The 19101-nt window shown below is 41.1% G+C and overlaps 1 protein-coding gene across 1 annotated transcript in view; it reads right to left on the reverse strand.

Annotated features, from left to right (window-relative positions):
• Positions 1-540: 540 nt before the first annotated feature.
• grm5b (glutamate receptor, metabotropic 5b) overlaps positions 541-19101 on the reverse strand; it is a gene marked incomplete at its 3' end in the record, with an annotated part of 51968 nt that continues 33407 nt past the window's right edge. The window contains 12 exon segments of the mRNA XM_084558660.1: positions 541-1621; positions 3246-3412; positions 4206-4388; positions 5331-5456; positions 5927-6085; positions 6270-6456; positions 6624-6741; positions 10555-10681; positions 11634-11802; positions 11920-12044; positions 12301-12422; positions 13058-13293. Of these exon segments, the coding sequence (XP_084414786.1) occupies positions 541-1621; positions 3246-3412; positions 4206-4388; positions 5331-5456; positions 5927-6085; positions 6270-6456; positions 6624-6741; positions 10555-10681; positions 11634-11802; positions 11920-12044; positions 12301-12422; positions 13058-13293 (2800 nt within the window).

The raw sequence follows: 19101 nt of genomic DNA on the forward strand, positions 1-19101 counted from the left end.
CGATTACATATGTGCCCTTGGTGGCCTCTGTGTAAAGGCTGTAGGAGTCTTACCTCATCAATACTCTTTGCTATCATGTCGCCATCACCTCTCCTCAACTAAGATACACCAAAAATACTCATGCACACTTAACACACACACACGCACACATTCACAATCTCTAATTAGTTAATAGCCGAGTTACCTTAAGGCCACTACCCAAACCTAAATGATACACAGCCTTAGACCTTCAGAATTCATTTCAGACGTCACTGACGCCAAAACACCTTAACGTTATAGTGGCCATATCTGCAGGTTTTGATCTTCATTCACCAGTAACAGCACTAAGAAGATTCAATAAGCTCTTCAATGAACTTTCATCTCACTGCAAACATGTAAACATAAACACAGCTTGGTGTCTTCCCCAACAAGCCCTTCTACGACTGCTTTACTTCAGGTTTTTACTCCACACAGGGATGTATGTGTCTCAATTTCTTTAAGACCTGTTGTTTTTGAGTGCTCCTCTTCACTTCTGTGTTTTCTTAACATATCACCTCTGCCTTACAGCGAGGATGAACTCTGGCTGTAATTTCTGAGCGTCAGTCTGCTGTACCTGGGTGAAGGGGGTGAGGGGGGAGGATGGGAAGGGACTGGGGGGAGACATAGACCTGTCTCTGACATAGCTGAGCCACTGCTGGACGCCAGAGAGTCGCGGAAGGGTGACGGAGGAGTCAAAGCGATTAGCTCCTCTTCTAACTCTGACCTCCTCAGTGGTGAGTCAGTGAGGCAGGTGACCAGGCCTCCTTGCGTTGGGGAGAGAGAGGGGGAGGACTGGGGATGAGGAGGCGGCAGGGGGTAAGGGGAATGAGGGATCGAGTGAATGGGGCAACCACCCCGACCCCCAAAGCTTGACTCAACAGGGGGGAGAGGCTGGACGTCAGCGTAGGTGGTGAGGGTTGGCGGCATCTGGAGGTCACGGGGCAACAGGTAAGGGTCAGGGGGATGAGGAGAAGGAGGCGTGTGTCTGTGCGTGTGCGAGTGCGTTGGGGAGCTTGAGAGCATCATGTTGTTCAACTCAGAGATGTTGGCGGTGAAGCGGTTCACAACACAGCTGATCTGATCCATCAGTGTACTCTGAGCCACTCCTGGCTGATCGTCCACAATAAACAAACGACCGTCACTCCCAGTGACGACAGAGCCGCTGCTGGGAGGTCCGCAGCTGCTTCCACTGCCGCCGCTGCAAATGCTGCTCGGGTACTTTGGAACACTGACCATCTGAGGCTCCTCCCCTAAGCCTGCTCCTATCCTTTGGCTGATGGTGCTGATCGGCGAAGGCGTCTGCGGCCGGTATGTGATCGAGTAGTGCTCCTCCGCTTCAGAGAGCTCGTACAGAGTCTTGTCAGTGACGCTGTCAGGATGAGTGGGCAGGGACGACATGGAGGGCAGGGAGGGCAGAGGAACATGTGGCGGCAGGTCAGCTCCACCGCAGTAACGCTCCTCTGAGGTTTTGGAGAAGGGCTTAATAACAGCAGTCTGATTGTTCTCCTTCTTCTTGATGTGAAAGGACAGCCGCTGCCACAGGTGGTTGCCACGTGTACTGGTGCGCTCGGTCTGCGCCCAAGACACTGACTTACCATTGGAGCTGCAGGACATGAAGGGAGCGAAAGAAATAAGAGAAAATAAAGAGTTTAACAATAAAAAATAAGTATACCATTTCTTTCACGTTTTCTAATTGTAGACTTGATGTTGTTCATACAGTAAGTGCCCAGGTAGGCAGGATATGTAAGTATGGAAAATCACTTACTGTGACTTGCCTTGACTCAACCACAGAAAACCAGTGTAATTTCAGTAAAATTTAGTTTTCTGTCCTATTTTTACCTAACCGTCTACTCTTCATTTTTCTCTGTCAGGCTCTGTCTTCCACTTTTCTCTGCTTCACATCGGTCACGGCGCTCTGTCCCTTGCACCACTCCCCCATCCTTTTGTCAGGTTAATTAGTGTGATTAATTTATAGTGAAACTCCCGATTAAACCTCACACCATGGTGGCAGGGGGTGAAACCAACTAAAATTCCCCTGGAGACACGCACACCTACACATGCAGAATGTTGTGTGGACTTTCACGTATATACATATATATATCTGATGCTGTGATATACACATTTGATCACTGACTGATCCTATCGTACATATATTGTATCTAGATAAGAGGCAGATTTTAGTGCGTGCTAAAGGTAAACCAAGCACTCCTCAGTATTTCAAACATTTGGTTCAAACATCAGTCAAATATTTCTGTCTTTCAAAGAGTTCCCTCTGGTCTGCCAGATTTCCGTCTACACAATGACAGCTTCCAGTTCTACACCAAAGAGACAGACAGCCCTGCCAATTACCACCTCCCACAGAGGACGACAGGACCAAAAGAGATAGGGAGAGGAAGAAGGAATGAAAGGAGTAAAGATGGAAACACTCCTGACATTTCTTATAAGAGCGTGATTGAAATCTTGCTTGCCAAGTGGGTGAGCTGGAGTAACCTGCTGACAAACAAAAACGTGTTCTTGTCTTTTCTCCCTCTTCAAGTGGCTGAGTGTCACTTTCTTTGTGCTCTTTGATCACTTTCTTGTCACTATAGATGACTTGTGGATGGCCTTAAACTAGGTGTGAAAGCAATTATGTCTCCCTTTTGCACTACTCCTTGAGCCTTTCCTTCTCTTTTTCCCCATTACTTCTGCTCTTCATCTCTCTCTACATCTCTATTTATATTTTTTCCAATCGTCTCCTTATCCTCCCCTCCTCAGTTCATTCTCGTCTCTCTCCATCTTTGCCATGTCTCCATTAGGCAATTGTCTGCAGTTCATGTTGGGGTCAGAGGAACAGCCAAGGAGACCCCGGGGAGCTCAGAGAATCAATCTCCCAGAAAGCTCAAACACATACACGCCATAAATAGTCTCAAAGTGGAGCCATTATAGAAATAATGTCTTGGACTGTAAGTGATGAGTAACCTGGCATTAACCTGGCCAATAAGCCTCAAGTGGACACACAGTCCACACACAAACACACACACATACACATTTGTATGGCAATCTTTGCGAGGACATTAATTGACATAATGCATTTCCTGGCCCCGTACCCTAACCATCTCAACTGTGCCTAACCCTAACCCTTACCATAACCTTTTTGTAACCTTTACTCTAAAACACCCTTGTAAAGAAGTGAAGATCAGCCAAAATGTCCTCACTCCGACGGTGTGAGGACAGGTACACACACGTACCTGAGTGTCTCTCCAGTAGAGCCTCTGCGTTTCCACAGATTAACCAGACTAGAAGAACGGCTGGCAGCTGAGGACGATTTGCCATCGCCCACATGCATGCGCACCACTGTGCTAGTGGTAAAGGCACTGCGCACATTGCGCTCTGGTTTGGCCAGAATGATGTACACCTGAAATAAAACATAATGTATGTGATTTAAACATGGTTCAACAGCCAGAAAAAATATTTCATAACACTTTGAAGAAGTTTTTTTACACAAAACCTTGGACTGTAACTGTAGACTGTAATTTGTATAACCAGTGTTCTTTCTAGGAGAGCAATGGAGGACTCACACTTTAATGTAAAACACTAGTAAAAATACAGTTCTCCAAAGAACTGTATTTTTACTAGAGTTTTAGTGCTGCAGGGATATTTAGCTGTTTATAAGCAGGGGGAATGTGATGCATGATAATATTTTAAATGAGGTTTTTCAAGTGAACACTGGCATTTGGTTAAAATTTTATCTTTCTAATCATTTATTCAAAACCTGACTTGAACACTCACTTTTAATTACAGGGTGTTTACTGGGAGTGCTGCTTGTGCATTACTGCTCTAATGACAGGGTTACTAATGACAAAAAACAGAGGTACTCTCATCATCATCAAAACAAATTGTGTTGTATGCAAAACATGAAAGAAAGAAGACAACACACTTCCAGGATGAAGTAAATGTATACAGAAAGAAGAATAAATGCTTCTTTGTGACCATAAATATTCACAAACAAATTCCACCAGTTACAGGAATAATACAACGCAGTGTTAGTGCTGTTACCGTGTTTACCTGAAGCTTAATACAAAACCACAACACATTTCAGATTTCCTAATATGCATTATTCATGACCACCTGACAAGCAATCAGAAAAAAAAACAACTTGTGTTTGGTGACTTAAAGCAGAGAAGTGAAAAGTGTGAGTAAACCCTTACCTTGGGAACAAACATACAGCACAGAGCCACAGTGGCACTGAGGCTGACACTGAAGCACATGGTGATAATTTTGTAGTTGGAGCCAAAGTAGATGGGGACAAATGCCAGCCAGATAATACATGTGGTGTACATGGTAAAGGCAATGTATTTAGCCTCATTGAAATTAGCTGGAACGTTGCGGGTCTAAAGAGACAAAGAGAGCAAGAAAGATAAGCATAAGCAAAAATTCTCATTTCTTTATTAATGCTGAATCTTTCTGTGTATTGTGACATAATCTAGGAAACTAAAGGCAGACGATGTTAGCTTTTGATAACAGAACTCTGCAGACATGGATATGCAGTGTCAACCCACTGGCTTGTTGTATAATGTTGTTGCTGACCTCACCATTCATATCCCTAAACCACCAGAGTCATAATGCTTGGCTCAGCTACTGTGTTCATAAAGAAGGTTCATTTATTTGCTTGACATGCACCATATTTCAGTTTTTGTCTCTTTTTGCGATTCTGCTCTCGTCAGAAAATTGATGACTGCAGGCCACAGCCAAGCAAACACTGACTTTATAATGTGTTTAAAACAAGATCTTAGAGCAGCAAACTAACAGTGGTTCAATATTATTATTTTCTAATTATAAATGAAACTTTTCTCACATTTAGCAGCTTGTTGTCAGCCACGTACGGATTATTATCTTATCTCTTGGAACTCAGAGAAAATTGGAATTACCACTTCACAGTTGTTTTCTTCACTCACCAGTCGAGTTGAAGTTCCCATCTACTGTATGTGTCTGTATCTGCCCAGACTCATATACTATATGTGTATGTGTGAAGACTTTAAATGATTTTAATAACAGTGTTTTTGCCGATTACTATACTGTTATATCCAGGTGAAATTTAATTTTTAAATTTTTTTGTATGGGTTCTTGTGTTATTTATGGCCAAAAATGTGTGTGTGTGGGGGGGTCACACTGTCCTTTGAGCACTTCAGTATAATCAGCTTATCCTTGAGTGAATGTGCCAAATTACAGATGTATGTATGTGAACCAGAAAGCAGCTTCATGCCTCTGACTGTGACTGATTCATAACACTGAAGCGTTACTGCAATCCTTTTGAAAATGACTCTAGCTAATACCTTGAAGGCATAAAAGGTGCAGCTGAGGATGAGCAGGCCATTGTATCCTAGTGGGGCAACCACTCCAAGATTAGTGGTGTGGCAAATGAGGTTGACCTGGCGAATACTGGGATAGTCGTGGATCACCTGTAGGGAACATGACAAGCAGTGATTCAAAATGTGACAAGTACTGCTACAAGCAACTTTTCATTGATTCCTTAGAGAATCTGGCTGACATGTAACAACAGAGATGCTTATAAACAGAACAATAAAAGCAGCACTGCTAATTAATTGGCATTTCATTTATTACACAGCAAATTTTAGATGCTCAGTATTGGAAGTTTGCTGGCAAAGAATTCAGTTCTTAACAGCTTTAAAGAAGGATTGTTTAGCAGCCACTAAAAATGTTTTTTGGATAAAACAACCAAACCATTATAGTACTGTGTCAATATTTCTAGTTTTAGAAATGATGACACATTTATTAAATAATCAAAGAGTCGTGATCGTCTTAAAACAAGTCTCTTTGAGATTAAATTCTACTTGAATTTATTTTTCTCCCAATTCAACTCATTTTTTAGTTTGCTCTCACATTTCACAACCACTCAAACCCAGCTCACCTCAGGTGGCTCCATGAGGAAAAGAGCCACAATTATGCCCAGCTGTAGTAGTATGAGGAGGAAGGCAATGATAAGCTGAGCACAGGCAGACATGAAGCGAGGTTTCTTTGTACAGATCTTCTTCTTGCTTCCTGCCAGGATCCGAGCGATACGGTTCGTCTGGGGTCAGATGGCAAACATCATCAGGACATACAGTAAATACTGAACATAATGACTGTATATTCTAGCCATCTGTTTTCTGTATTTCTCCACTGCAATTACGTAACATATAGTAAACCTAACAGCAAGGCTACTCCAAGTCTTTTAAAAATCGTATTTTAAAAATCCTTAACTCAGTCCCTACCTTGGTGACAAGCGCAGAGTAGCTCATGGCAGGTGACAGACCTATTCCCAGTCGTTGGAGGTAGCAGTGGATGACATGGGGTTTTGCTATGAGGCTGAAGGTACACAAGTACCCCAGGCAGATTCCTGCCAGTATTATGTAACACAACTCCCTACTGGAAGATTTCACTACTGGCGTGTCCCGGAACCTAAACACACGCATTCAAACAATCAATTATGTACAGAAACACAAACATGTAAATCAAGACATACACATGTGCAGTCAGGAAGTTGAGAACACAAAACAAAAGTTAAAACAGGGGATGCACATCATCTCAGATTACATACTTTCTGAAAGTGATCCGAGAGTTTTTACCTGATGAAGACTGCAGTGACAAAGAATGTGGCCATTAGGCCGAGGCAGGCAAAGACAACAGCAGCAATGGGTTCAGGGTCTCCCCAACGCAGGTATTCCACTGGTATTGGGTCACATCCTGGGGAAAAAGAAGGTAACTATGTGAAGGTGAATTTCTTGAGATTAAATTAATCAAGGTCCTATATTTGGTATGTGACATGCCCAGCAACTGCAGCATGTTTTTGTAAGAAGAACATCAAACTGAATAGTTATTCCTCGTGTTCTTTTTCGCTGTCTCCACTTGCTTCCATTATACCCTTTTACATCCAAATTTTAACCAGTGTGACTGTGGTTTAACGTCCAACAGCGTGCATAGGTCAAGGCTGGAGTCATGCATGTTGAGCCCGCAGGCTTGGAGAGGCTCGACAGTCATTGGTTGACCAGTAGCACTTTGTGAAAACATTTTGCTATGTGAATACAAGGGGTCTGGTTTAGTATAAAACACATGACTAGCAAAGAGTGTCTTGGGGCCATTGGTGCTCCCCTGAGAGAAAATATGTTACAAGTGAATGATTATTCGAGTACTATCAATCTGTAATCATTCTTCCATTAAAATATTCATTATTCACAGCTGCACTTAAATGAGGATTTTCACAACACTTTCATTTACAATGCTACTTCTAATGCTACTAATGTTTAACAAAAACGTATTTGCACTTTATGTTCTTCTTCTCTGTCTGTGCTTATATTCTTCTTCATCTTTTTTTCTTCACTGTCATTTAGTATTTCTTGTCGGTTTCCTGTCGCTTGCTTTTCCCTGAAATACCCCATCCATCACACTGCCCCTTTCTATTTCTTTAAATACACTGCCTGGACAAAAAAAAAAAGTAGCCACCTGGATTTAACTAAGCAAATAGGTACAAGCCATTAGGATTATTTAACCCTAACTAACGTAATGAGTAGCTTCTCATTTCTTAAACAACCATGTCTAAAGACACATCCTGTGGTTGTGGAAAAGATGTTAGTCTGTTTGAGAAAGGTCAAATCATTGGCATGCATCAAGCAGAGAAAACATCTAAGGAGATTGCAGAAACTACTAAAATTGGGTTAAGAACTGTCCAACGCATTATTAAAAACTGGAAGGATAGTGGAGAACCATTACATCAGGGTAAGAAGAAAGGCAGATGAAGTGATGCACCCATCATGCCTAGTGTCTACTGTACAAGTCTGTGGGGGCAGTGCTATGATCTGGGGTTGCTGCAGTTGGTCAGGTCTAGGTTCAGCAACATTATGTGCCCAAAGAATGAGGTCAGCTGAATATACTGAATGACCAGGTTATTCCATCAATAGATTTTTTTCTTCCCTGATGGCAGAGGCATATTCCAAGATGACAATGCCAGGATTTATCTGTCTCAAATTGTGAAAGAGTGGTTCAGGGAGCATGAGACATCATTTCCACACACGGATTGGCCACCACAGAGTCCAGACCTTAACCCCATTGAGAATCTCTGGGATGTGCTGGAGAAGGCTTTGCGCAGTGGTCAGACTCTCCCATCATCAGTACAAGATCTTGGTGAAAAATGAATGCAACACTGGATGGAAACAAATCTTGTGACATAGCAGAAGCGTGTTGCGTGTTGTAATCAAAGTTAAAGCCGGTGTGAGCTTTTTTTGGTGGCAGCCTTTTTTTCGGCCAGGTAGTGTATCTCTCTTATCTCTCCACATCCTCACATCGTGTTCCCTAATTCTATTTCTCCATCTTTACCGTCCTCATAGGTAAGAAGAACAGTTCTAATTATGGTGTGTCTTAAAGTTTGTTGGAATAGACCAGCTGACTGGTCTTGACATACAACAGAAGCAGAGACACACAAACTCTCTTTCGAAGGCTTTCTGTCCCTAAACATTTTCACTTTCTTGCTTTCTTCTTCCTCGCTTTCCAAACATACACTTGTTAATACAGAATTGCAAATTACACACCAAGAGGAAGAGGCAGAACAGTCATTAAAAACACTTAAGTAATTTAATAACTGCCTTTACACAGTGAACAAATCAGTGATGTGTTTGGGTCTAGGGGCATAAACAACTTTCTAATTGCTGAATGGGAGCCAAAGGGACAGTATCAGAGAAACAAAGTCAGGCAGGAGATTTCAGTGCGTGGCTCACTCACAGACTTACATCACTGAAAACGTAAAGTACCATTTAAGTAACAACAAGAAATAATTCAAGAGAAATCAGAAATGAAAACAGTGGAAGACGGTGCATGTTGAACACCATGCAGTATGTGTAAAACAGAACAACTTGTTTTGTTATTTTTGCTGCTTTGTGTGTATTTGCAACATGTTTGTCTAATGTGTTGTCTTGTATTTACAGCACACTTGTGTATTTTGTTGTGTTGTGTGGATTTGCAGTGCATGTGTTGTCAAGCTAATGAAGACATCTTTTTAATAAGACTACACTAAGTGTCTTGCGCAGCCATAAGGCGTAAAGACCACCCACCCTTTAAAAGCAAGGTAGGAGGAATCAAGAGAATTTAACTCCAATTAATCATGCTGACATACATCTACATGTTGTTCTAAAATCCCCAGAAGAGTGTTTTTCTCATGGCTTACTCAAAGCAGCCCAACAGCACTGACTACATCAGCAATTATTTAAGATTTAATTAGTTCACAGAATCAGGAAATCGTGTCGTGTGTGACCAGAAGCCAAACTGAAGCATTAAGTGAAGAGGGATCATTTGGATGCTTCAGTCAATATAAAGTTTTGTGGCAAACTCTTTCAAACGCTCACAGACTCAGACTGTGGAATCTACCGATCAGTGAAGAGGCTCAAATCCCAAAGCTAATCCTCCCCTTTTTCTGCTCCGTTCACTTTCCCTGGCTGCCGCTGCTAGTGTCAGAACCTCCATTCAACTCCATCTCTCTCGCTCTGCCTCTCTCTTTCAGACTGTCTTTTATCATCACCTTATGTTTTGAAGTCACATTTCTTTCAGTCTTTTTCTTGTTTTTGCTCTGCTGCTGCCTCAAAAACAATCCTTTAGCTTCTATGGTTTTCATACCCACTTTACCTCAGTCAAGACCTTACTCTACCTCGTCTATTCTTTCCACCTCTTTATCTTTGCCTCTCTCCATCTCTCATACTTTTTCTCTTCTTTCTCTTGGCCCGAGGGTGAGAGATCAATATGTCTGATGGTGGAACGGGGCAAGCAGAGTGTTTATACTTCATTATTACTGTTCCATATAACCCTGCAGGAGGACACGCCACACAGTCACACACGGATAACCTCAATCGCACCTTTAATTCTTTAACCTTCTCTTTTCCCTCTATCACCTTTCTATTTATCACTCTCATACTGGTTTTCTCCCTGTTTTAGATTAAGGACTCTTCCGTCTCTGCCACTGAAGCTGCTGCATCTGAATTTTCAACAGGGCTTGAGTCATGTTTTAATCATTGAGTTTTGTGAGGAGCTAGCAAGCAGTATAATGAGCAGCTGAAAGCACAACAGGGCAATATCCAAACTCTCAGAAAGCAATGGAGGGGAAATAAATTTTCATTGCAACTGAAATGTATTTGCATTGAAAGCGGCTCTTGATGCAGAATAATTAAAACACCAGTGACCATGTCAGTGACAAATTAAAGGGATGTGAGAGAGGGAGTGGATGGGAGGGAAGGGGAAGAGGAGGGTGAAATGGAAGGATTATGTCTCAGTTTCTCGTGCTGGTGTAATTGTTGCAGAACTTGCTGTAATAATAATATGCTGTAATGAGACAAAGGATGAGGGAACACTAAGGTAAATCTAATTCTGTTTAACATCCTTTATTTTTCCTATGAAATGTATACACACAAATGCCCGTGTTTCTGTTCAGGTATTCTCTTGGCCAAGTGGAAATGTGTCTGAGATTGCAGTTAAAGGTTATACATTAATAAACATAGAAACACATACACATGGACTCACCTGTGAGATCATCAGTTGGCCAGGAGCCCAGTTCACAGGCGCGGCAGGTGTACTCATCAAACACAAATTCATTTTCTTTACAGGGAGTGCACGTCCAGCAGCAACTCACCTCGCCTTTACGGATTACCTGGAAGAGAAAGAATACACTCTGTCTGTGCATGTTTCCATGCTTGCTGGTTTCATGAAGATTATTTGTCTACACTGCAGATCATGTGCAGCAGTCACTGTATTTATGGAAAGCTTTACTTTTAGTAAAGTGGAGAATATCTGACAGTAATGCACCATTCACGCATAAAGGATCCGATCACTACCTAACGCTCTATAGCTGACAGATGGTCGCTAGTGGATGCTCCAGGCGCTGGTTGCTCAGGTAACATTCTTGTATATTTCCAACCCCAAAAATTCCCAACAATCAGAGCATAGAAATATTACTAGGGTATGAACGGAGGTAGCTCTTCATGCTGTCACCTCTCTGTTTGAAAAGAAAATATTGTCAGCCTGACACACCAAGCCTGCTATCAAGTTGTGGGTTGTGTTTCATTGAAACTTTGGGGAATTCTGTTTTTGTCACATGCCAATCAGCTTGTTTAATTCCGTCACCTCTAAATTGAGAATAGTTCAACTTGGTACCTGTCTGCTTCGCATTACCAAAGATTTTATCGCCCTCAGTCCCTTTTGGATTTCGGCCGCTTAGAGGATCTGAGGGGTCTGGATATAAAATCCTGGCTGATGAGAGGCAAGATATATACTGGTGCCAAATCATACAGATTTAATAAGCTTATGACGAAAATGAAAATTCCCAGAGAACCCTCCTGCGCAGCACGTAACGTGGTTTATAAGATTTAGTAAAATCAAATTTCTAATCTTTATGTATGGAAATAGGTTATTTAAATAAGCCCTCTTTATGAATGCCTTTAATGTTAATCGAATTTAATGCATGAAATTACCATTTTAATATGTACTTACTGTAAAGTACGTAAACTGGACACATAATATTTCATGTACTGCAGCATGTACTGTAAATACTTGAACAATGCCACCAGATTGATAACCAAATTTATCTATATTTGTCAGATTACCTTAATCTGTCCTTTGTCACAGGGTTCACTGCAGACTGACTTGATGATAGATTCTTTGTTGGGCCAGATTTCATCGTCGTCCATCTTCAAGCCGCTGTTGTCCCAGCTGCCAACGGTAATGTAGTCGTAGTACTCCTTTCCCATCTTTTTGAAATTCATTATTTCATACCTGGAATAAAATGGCACACATACAGTGGTCATCACATACTAAACAATAGACAGAGGTGCCTCTTCAACCCAACAGGGAGAAAACCAAAAAGGTCCTCTACCTAGTTACAGTCCCTACCTGCCAGGTGAGTCTCCATTTTCATCAAATAAGATTCCCTCCCCCGACACACCCGTGAAGTTAGTTTTCATCAGGAAGTCCAGCAGGGTAGCGCCATCTATAGGTCTCATGGCATCACACAGGCCCTTAAAATACAGAGTCATATTCAAAATAATTGTTCTGACCTAAAGCTTGAGCAACCCTCCACATTCCAAAATAGTGAAATGTGTGGATAAACAGGCTTTGTTTTTTCTATCCAATGATTGTCCCACTCAGCGCAATAACTGTAACATTTTTACAGTTCTCTCAACATTTAGGAAAGAGAATAATACTTCATGGTGGTGGAATCTCCTTGGTTTGTCCTAGCATTTCCCTCCATTTATCCATCAGACCAGCACCTACCTGATAACCTGGGCACAGTGCCCGTTGCATGTTATGCAGGCCATATGCCATGGAGTAGATGGCATTTATGACAAAACCCATCTTAGTGTCCTGTGCATACTGCTGTCGAAGGGACTCTCGCTCTGCAGGGGTGGATGGGTAGAGTCGAAGGGAGGAAGAGTAAGGAAGGGTGGAAAGAAAAAAAGGCAGGTATATTAGAGAAACTCTTAATTTCCCTTCCAGTTTTATGAAAAACATTTTTTTCCAACATCAAAGACCCCCTCTTCCTCATCAGTTATTTCCCACCTCCACATCTCATTTCTTTCTTTCTGTTTCTGTGTCCTGTTCATTTGTATTTCACGTCCCATTTCATTATAATACATGAGACAAGACTCCCTTTGATGCAGGGCTCACATACTGTTTGCCTATGAATGGAGGGAATGAAACAGAGAGAGAATGATGGGGGAGATGAATACAAAGATTAAAATAAAGGGAGGGTTCACTCAGACACAAGAGATATGTCCAGTGAGTGGGTGTGTGCTTGGCCAACTGTTTGTATATTATTTGCATTTAGTGGTCACTATGAAAGCTTGTCAATAAAAATGCAGACTCGTACTGTAGCCTATTATGCTGACCCCAAGCAAAATCCCCACTTTTACAGTATGGGACTTGACAATAAACATCAATTAACTGTCCTAATGTAGCTAATAATAACAAGCTTCAGTGTTTACGACAGAATAATCTTTTTCTGTTGTACTTCTTTTGTGTCTGAACTTACTGCTACAGGTGCGGTTGAACTTGTTGTTCTCCTGTGGGTGACCTTTCAGTCGACAGTGAAAACGATGCTGCCAGAACTCTGGAAACCAGGGGTTCCTGTGGTTGTTTTCAGGACGAAGCTTAAGGTAGTATTCATCGAACCATTTCACGTCAGCTGACTGGAGCTTGATGGTGATGCCGCCAGTTGCTTCCCTAACATAGCCATCTGTCACGTCATACCTGTCAGCCCATCCGTCACTGCAGAGAAACACATTGAAAAACAAATGTTTAGCAAACTCCAAACCTCAAATCAATTCATCGATCAATAGGTATACACGCTCCACTGTTTCACATCAAAACCAAATTACTTGGTCAATTAGCCCAGAATACTTAGATTAAACCTCAACAGTATTTTGAACAATACATCAGTAATATGGGAGACGCTCAGCATCCACCTATGGTGAACAGAGATTTTGTTTTGTTGGGAGTATTTTGGTGTAGTTTCTGTCTGCATTTCCGTGTGAATCCATATTACGTAAAACCATCTTTGACCTGTTAGATTCCAGTCCATGGGTTGCTATGGATTAGAAGATGCTGAGCCAGCACAGCCCACATGTACCTCAAGTAAGAAACACTGGGTGAGGGGATTCTGACAGGGTTTAGGTAAAACATGGATCCTTTCTCCGTTAAACAACCCTAACTCTAACACAACCTGTAGACAACAGGATGCCTGTTAGGAACTTATATGCTTAGTATTAACTATCTGAATTTGAACTTTGAAGTTTCTCTTCCAATCTTGTCTTCATTAAAGGAGACATGACATGCACATTGCCTTGTGTATGTTTGTATTGTAGGGCTTTAAAGTTTCTTATTTTTTTATACACTGGCCCTTTATGCAGGCTTTCAGTTTAGCCTTTGTATGAAACAAAGGCTAACCTGGGGCCAGTGTCTTGGGGCCCATCTCCAAATCAGCCTTTACTGACTGGCCAGTTTCAGGAAACTCTGCTTCAGCCAGAAACCAGAGGCTACAAATATAAAAATAGAGTTACATATTTTCACGTTCTTTACTCACGCTGTCAACTTCCTCAACACATCCATACATGTTCCAGTCCAAATCCAATTGGAAATTTGCAAATAGACAATATCAACAACACAGTGAATAGTCTTAGCGGTTCATATAGTGTTATAGGATTGAATTAAAATAAAATTGAGATATGAAGCACAGGGGCACCATTATGCCACCATAACAAATAAACCCCTTTTCTCGCACACAAACACACACTGTAGGAGACATTTAGTTGGTGAGTGCTCCAGCTTCCGTGCAGAGAATGAGAGACCAAAAGACGGGGAAGGCAAGCAAGAGACAGAGGAGGCGCCAACAGAATGATTATCAGAGTCAGAGGAATCCAAAATTCATCATATTGCTGAGAATCAACTGCACACAGACACACACACACATGCATACGGCAGCCGGGTGCTAAGACGATCTAGGTCAAATGGAGTATTTTGGCTGCAGCTCAGCAGCTGTGCCCCGTCAGACACCAGTAGACAAATATAACTACCTCACAATGAACACACATGAACTGTGGAGACGGACTGCTGCAGTTCGCATTTTTTTTTTTGGAGAAGATCTGGGTTTGTGGCTCCTCGAGGAAGAACAGATGGCAAAGAGAGCGTGTCCGTGTGTGTGTAAGAGACAGATAAAGAGAGAAGTGGATGTGAATGACAAATCTTCTCTCGTCGTTTCACAACATGGGCCTCAAGCAAGAATATGACCCTAAGTTCTTACAGATGAAATAAGTTTTTCCTTTCCTTCCTTCCTCTTTCTTTCCTTCTTTCCGCTATCTGTCTGTCTCTCTTTTGTCGAGCCTCCAGAGAACAAAACTAATTTTCTCCTAGAGCAATCCTTGCAGCCCCAGTCTGATTGATTGAAGAGTCGATGTGTTTGTGTGAGCGCCTGCGTGTGTGTCTGTGTGTTTCTGTCATTGTTGTTGCCACCATGTACCGCTGACCTGTGGCCATAAATCATGTTGTAAGCATTTTTAGATTGCTATCAATTACCTGTGAACATAAAATAAATGTGCATACAGTAAGGGTACAACGTGTGTAAATAAATGGTGTCATATCTAAATGGTGGAAAGGGATTGGGGGTCGATGTGGAGGTGCACAGTGGTTCTGGCATCAATACTAGCCAATAAATGCTACTTTAGTTGACACCTGACAAAAAAATGACAACTTATTTGTCACCATGCCCGAATAAACTGAAACTGAAAAAGGAAAATCTTTCACAAAATATCAATGTGGCTGCCAATATTTTTTATTCCAAATACAGTATCAAATTAGGTATATCACTCTTCATTCAACTGATTTCATGATTCATAGTACATGTTGTCCTAAATCATATTTTATCTTGATTTAAAACCAACCCTGTGTAAAATGAGAGCTCTCGATAAAGAATAGAAATCAATGGAGCATGAAATAGTTTTGACTGCTGCCTGCTGCAACTTTTTTCAACAGTGAGTTTCCGTCTCTGGTGTCACGCAGAGGACGATGATCGATCAGTAGCTCCCCTGAGGCAAGAAATAATAGGATTGTGGATATTTGTGTGAGTTTGATACTGGTCTGTATTTAACACAATGTCGTTCTGACACTTTGAGACACAGTGGGTGGAAAGAAAGCAAGAAATACAGATAAAGTTAGGAAAAATAAAAATAAAGACAAAACATCTCAGAGAATAACAAGCATGGAAAACTGGTGCAAACAATCAACGATGATTACACAGACCTTTCATCCTCATCTTATCAATAGGTTTCTTCTTTTTTCTCTGACACAGGTTTTTCTCCCCATCACCCTCTCTCATTAACATCTTCAGCTTTCCCTGGAGCCCCTACACTTTGTTTTTCTATACTCTTCTTTTCCATCCTCCAGCTCGGTCACATTCCACTGCATCCATCTGTCACTATATCTCGTTTATTTTTTATTTTTTTAACCCTATTCTCATTTTCCCTTTCACAAATGCAACAACACTTTGTACACTTGATAACTCTGTCACACACATTCTCATGCTCAGTAAGTAGTAGTTTTGTCTCACCCTGCATGCGCTTCTTTCAAATGATTCCCTATTTAATTTTGGTATTTTTTTTCCCACATTTGTACTGTTTTATTTTTCTCCCTTTCTTTCTTTGGCCTGCCACCTGTTTGGCAAGCTCTCCAGCAGGTCACGCCTGCCACTCCTCAGAGGCCAAAATGATCCACTACGCTCACAACATGCACACAAAAACACAACTACTGGTTCATTAATCACCACCTGAAGTAAATGCATTTCTCTATATTTCCAATAAGCAACTAAAAGAGAAATAAAATAAATAAAGACACTTATGTTAACTGGTGCAAGATCTTTGTTTCATGAACAAATTTCCAATTGATCCTTTCTTGTTCTTGTTGTAGACAAACAAGCCCTGTGTATGGGTTGATTTCATAGAAACACTGGAAAACCTGTGGATATAGTTAGCATTAAAACCTATAATTGTGATTCTTCAATAATGTGTAAAGATACATATGTAGTAGTCAACAAGTGTGGGTACAGCAGAGGAGATAATCATACATAAAAACTGGTGAAAAGACCGGTGGAATGGTTAGCTAGCTCGCCTCCATGTGACCTCTAGTCTCTTATAACAGATTTTAACATTTTCTATGGGAATGGACCCCCGTACTGCTATTAATTGGCCTAGTAACCTAGTAATAGTAATATAGGAAGTCAGACTTGACAAAGGGTTGGAGCCCTCTGGTTGGTGGTCAGCAGACCGGCAGAAAAATTCGGGTGTGAAAACGGAATTCTCAAAATCTCCAATGGTGTGTCCCTTTCATGCACAGTTTTTTCAAAAGAAGGCAACAGGAATCATCTACTGAGATGCTACGTATAAATCTAGCTACAATGACTGCTTGCCAACTTTCAAAGCACATCAGACTACATCATGTTGTTCAAATGTTTAGTATGTGATAGATGGTGACAGAGAACATGGTTCGTCCAGTCCCCTGCCAAGCATTATTTCAAAGTGCCAAACCAGTCCCTGTTTTCAAGGACAACTTCTGTGTAACTAACCATCTGGTGCGTCCATCAGGATATATTTATTTAGCACTGCAAATGACATTTGCTCTGTTCTCTGTCTTGCATAAATAATTCATAAATTAATCATTTCAAAGTTAGCACAGAGACTCTCACACAAGAAAACGTTGTTTTCATCACACTTTTACATCTAAATCCCAGACATTTATTTTTTAATTGAAGCACTTTGATGGTTGTATCAATAAGTAGTCGCTGTTGGTCTATGGTTCACTACTAAGCTGTGTAGTGCTTATATAAACAATGACTCATAGCATTACATATTTAGACCATATATGATGCAGTGACTTTTGCATTGAGAATTCTCATTACTGGAGTTTCATTTGAAAGCAACGATCACTGAAAAGACACATTAAAGAGGATTTCCATGTAAGATTTGTCTGATTCGTCTTGTGTCAGAGTAGGCGGAGGAACAGTAGGGGTTGAACATTACTGTTTTTCAAACAGCAAACTAGAATTATGTTGTCAAGGCTGGACACAATGCTCGGAATAGGCCTTTATAAGTAATTCCACCACAAACTTTTACAAAGTAACTGCTCAAGGCTGATGTATGGATCTCAAAAGTTAGTAGAATAGTTGTATGTACAGCCGTAAGTCTGCAACTCAAGAACAAAAATATTAGTATCACGTTAAGAAACCATTCAGTTACGAAGTGTCAGTAGATCCCAGCATGGAGTACAGTGTTGTCTAAGGGATGAGAAGAGCTGGGGTGATTGGCGATGACTGACACTAGCTTCTAACACACCTACTGATAACGTATGGTAATTGATTCCTCCACGTACCCACACATTTTGAAGTGCACGACAAGCAAGCTCCATGCCTCCAAGCACAGACATACCAAAGGTCCACCTGAGAGCCCTGTGAGCACTGTACGTTTGAGGCAGCTTTGCACTCTTTGGCCTCAATCAAAAAGACTACATCCAGCAAGGAATTGTATGCTTTATAGATTTTGCACCAAAGAAATACAGACAATGCTTATAGATCGAGAGCTAAAATATGCAACTCTATGGGTGATGTTGCCATAAGAGGAAGGCGTTAGAAGAAGTCTGTGGGGTATGTGTATATATATATATATATATATATATATATATATATATATATATATATATATATATATATGTGCTGACAATGTATAATGTGTGTATGAGTGGCAATGGTTGTGTTTGTGCATGTGTCATCATACATTAGGCTGATTATTTGTTCACTCTATTGTTGATCACAATAACTGCTTTAAATGACATCCTGGCTCTCTCTCTCTTTCTGTCTTTTTCCACACATCTAGGAGCCCAAGGCTGTTGCCATGGTTTCCAGCCCACGCTCAACCTGCTGTCTGTACTTTGTGTCTCATTAGAATCACACTGGATTTTAAGTGTATGCAAACCCCGCATGCACACACACACTCTCACGCTCTCTCTCTGTCACACACACACTTACTTTTCTATTCACTATTCAATTAACATTCGACGCCCTGTCTCTACCAATATTGGAAATGCTATTTGCATAATAGTACAGTATGCCAGTGTTGTAGGCCACTTCACTACCTTAAACAGAACTTTTACAAACCAATTCTACATACTGAGGCCTGGGGCAATTGCCTTCCCATTCTGTTCATTCAGAGTATTAATAGAAACTGGAACTCATTTGCGAATGATTATTAATTTTCAGCTGGCTCTTTCTTGGGTATGAAATCCATCTTAATCCTGCACAACTGAACATGTATACTGGCAAAATGTGGTACATATTTTGTAATACAGTAATGTGTACATGTATGTAATGGCTCCTGTGAGATTAAAAGTAGTGTACTATACACAAACTTAAACAGAAACTCAGTTTTCCATGTTTTACAGACTCCTGTCTGTCTTTCTCTCCATGCATTCATGGATTGACACAGCTCAGATGAACAATGTATATTTAGTTTGTTGAAAATCTTTGATTTCTCTCTT

Source organism: Chelon labrosus (assembly GCF_963514085.1).
Source record: "Chelon labrosus genome assembly, chromosome: 13".
Lineage (NCBI taxonomy): Eukaryota > Metazoa > Chordata > Actinopteri > Mugiliformes > Mugilidae > Chelon > Chelon labrosus.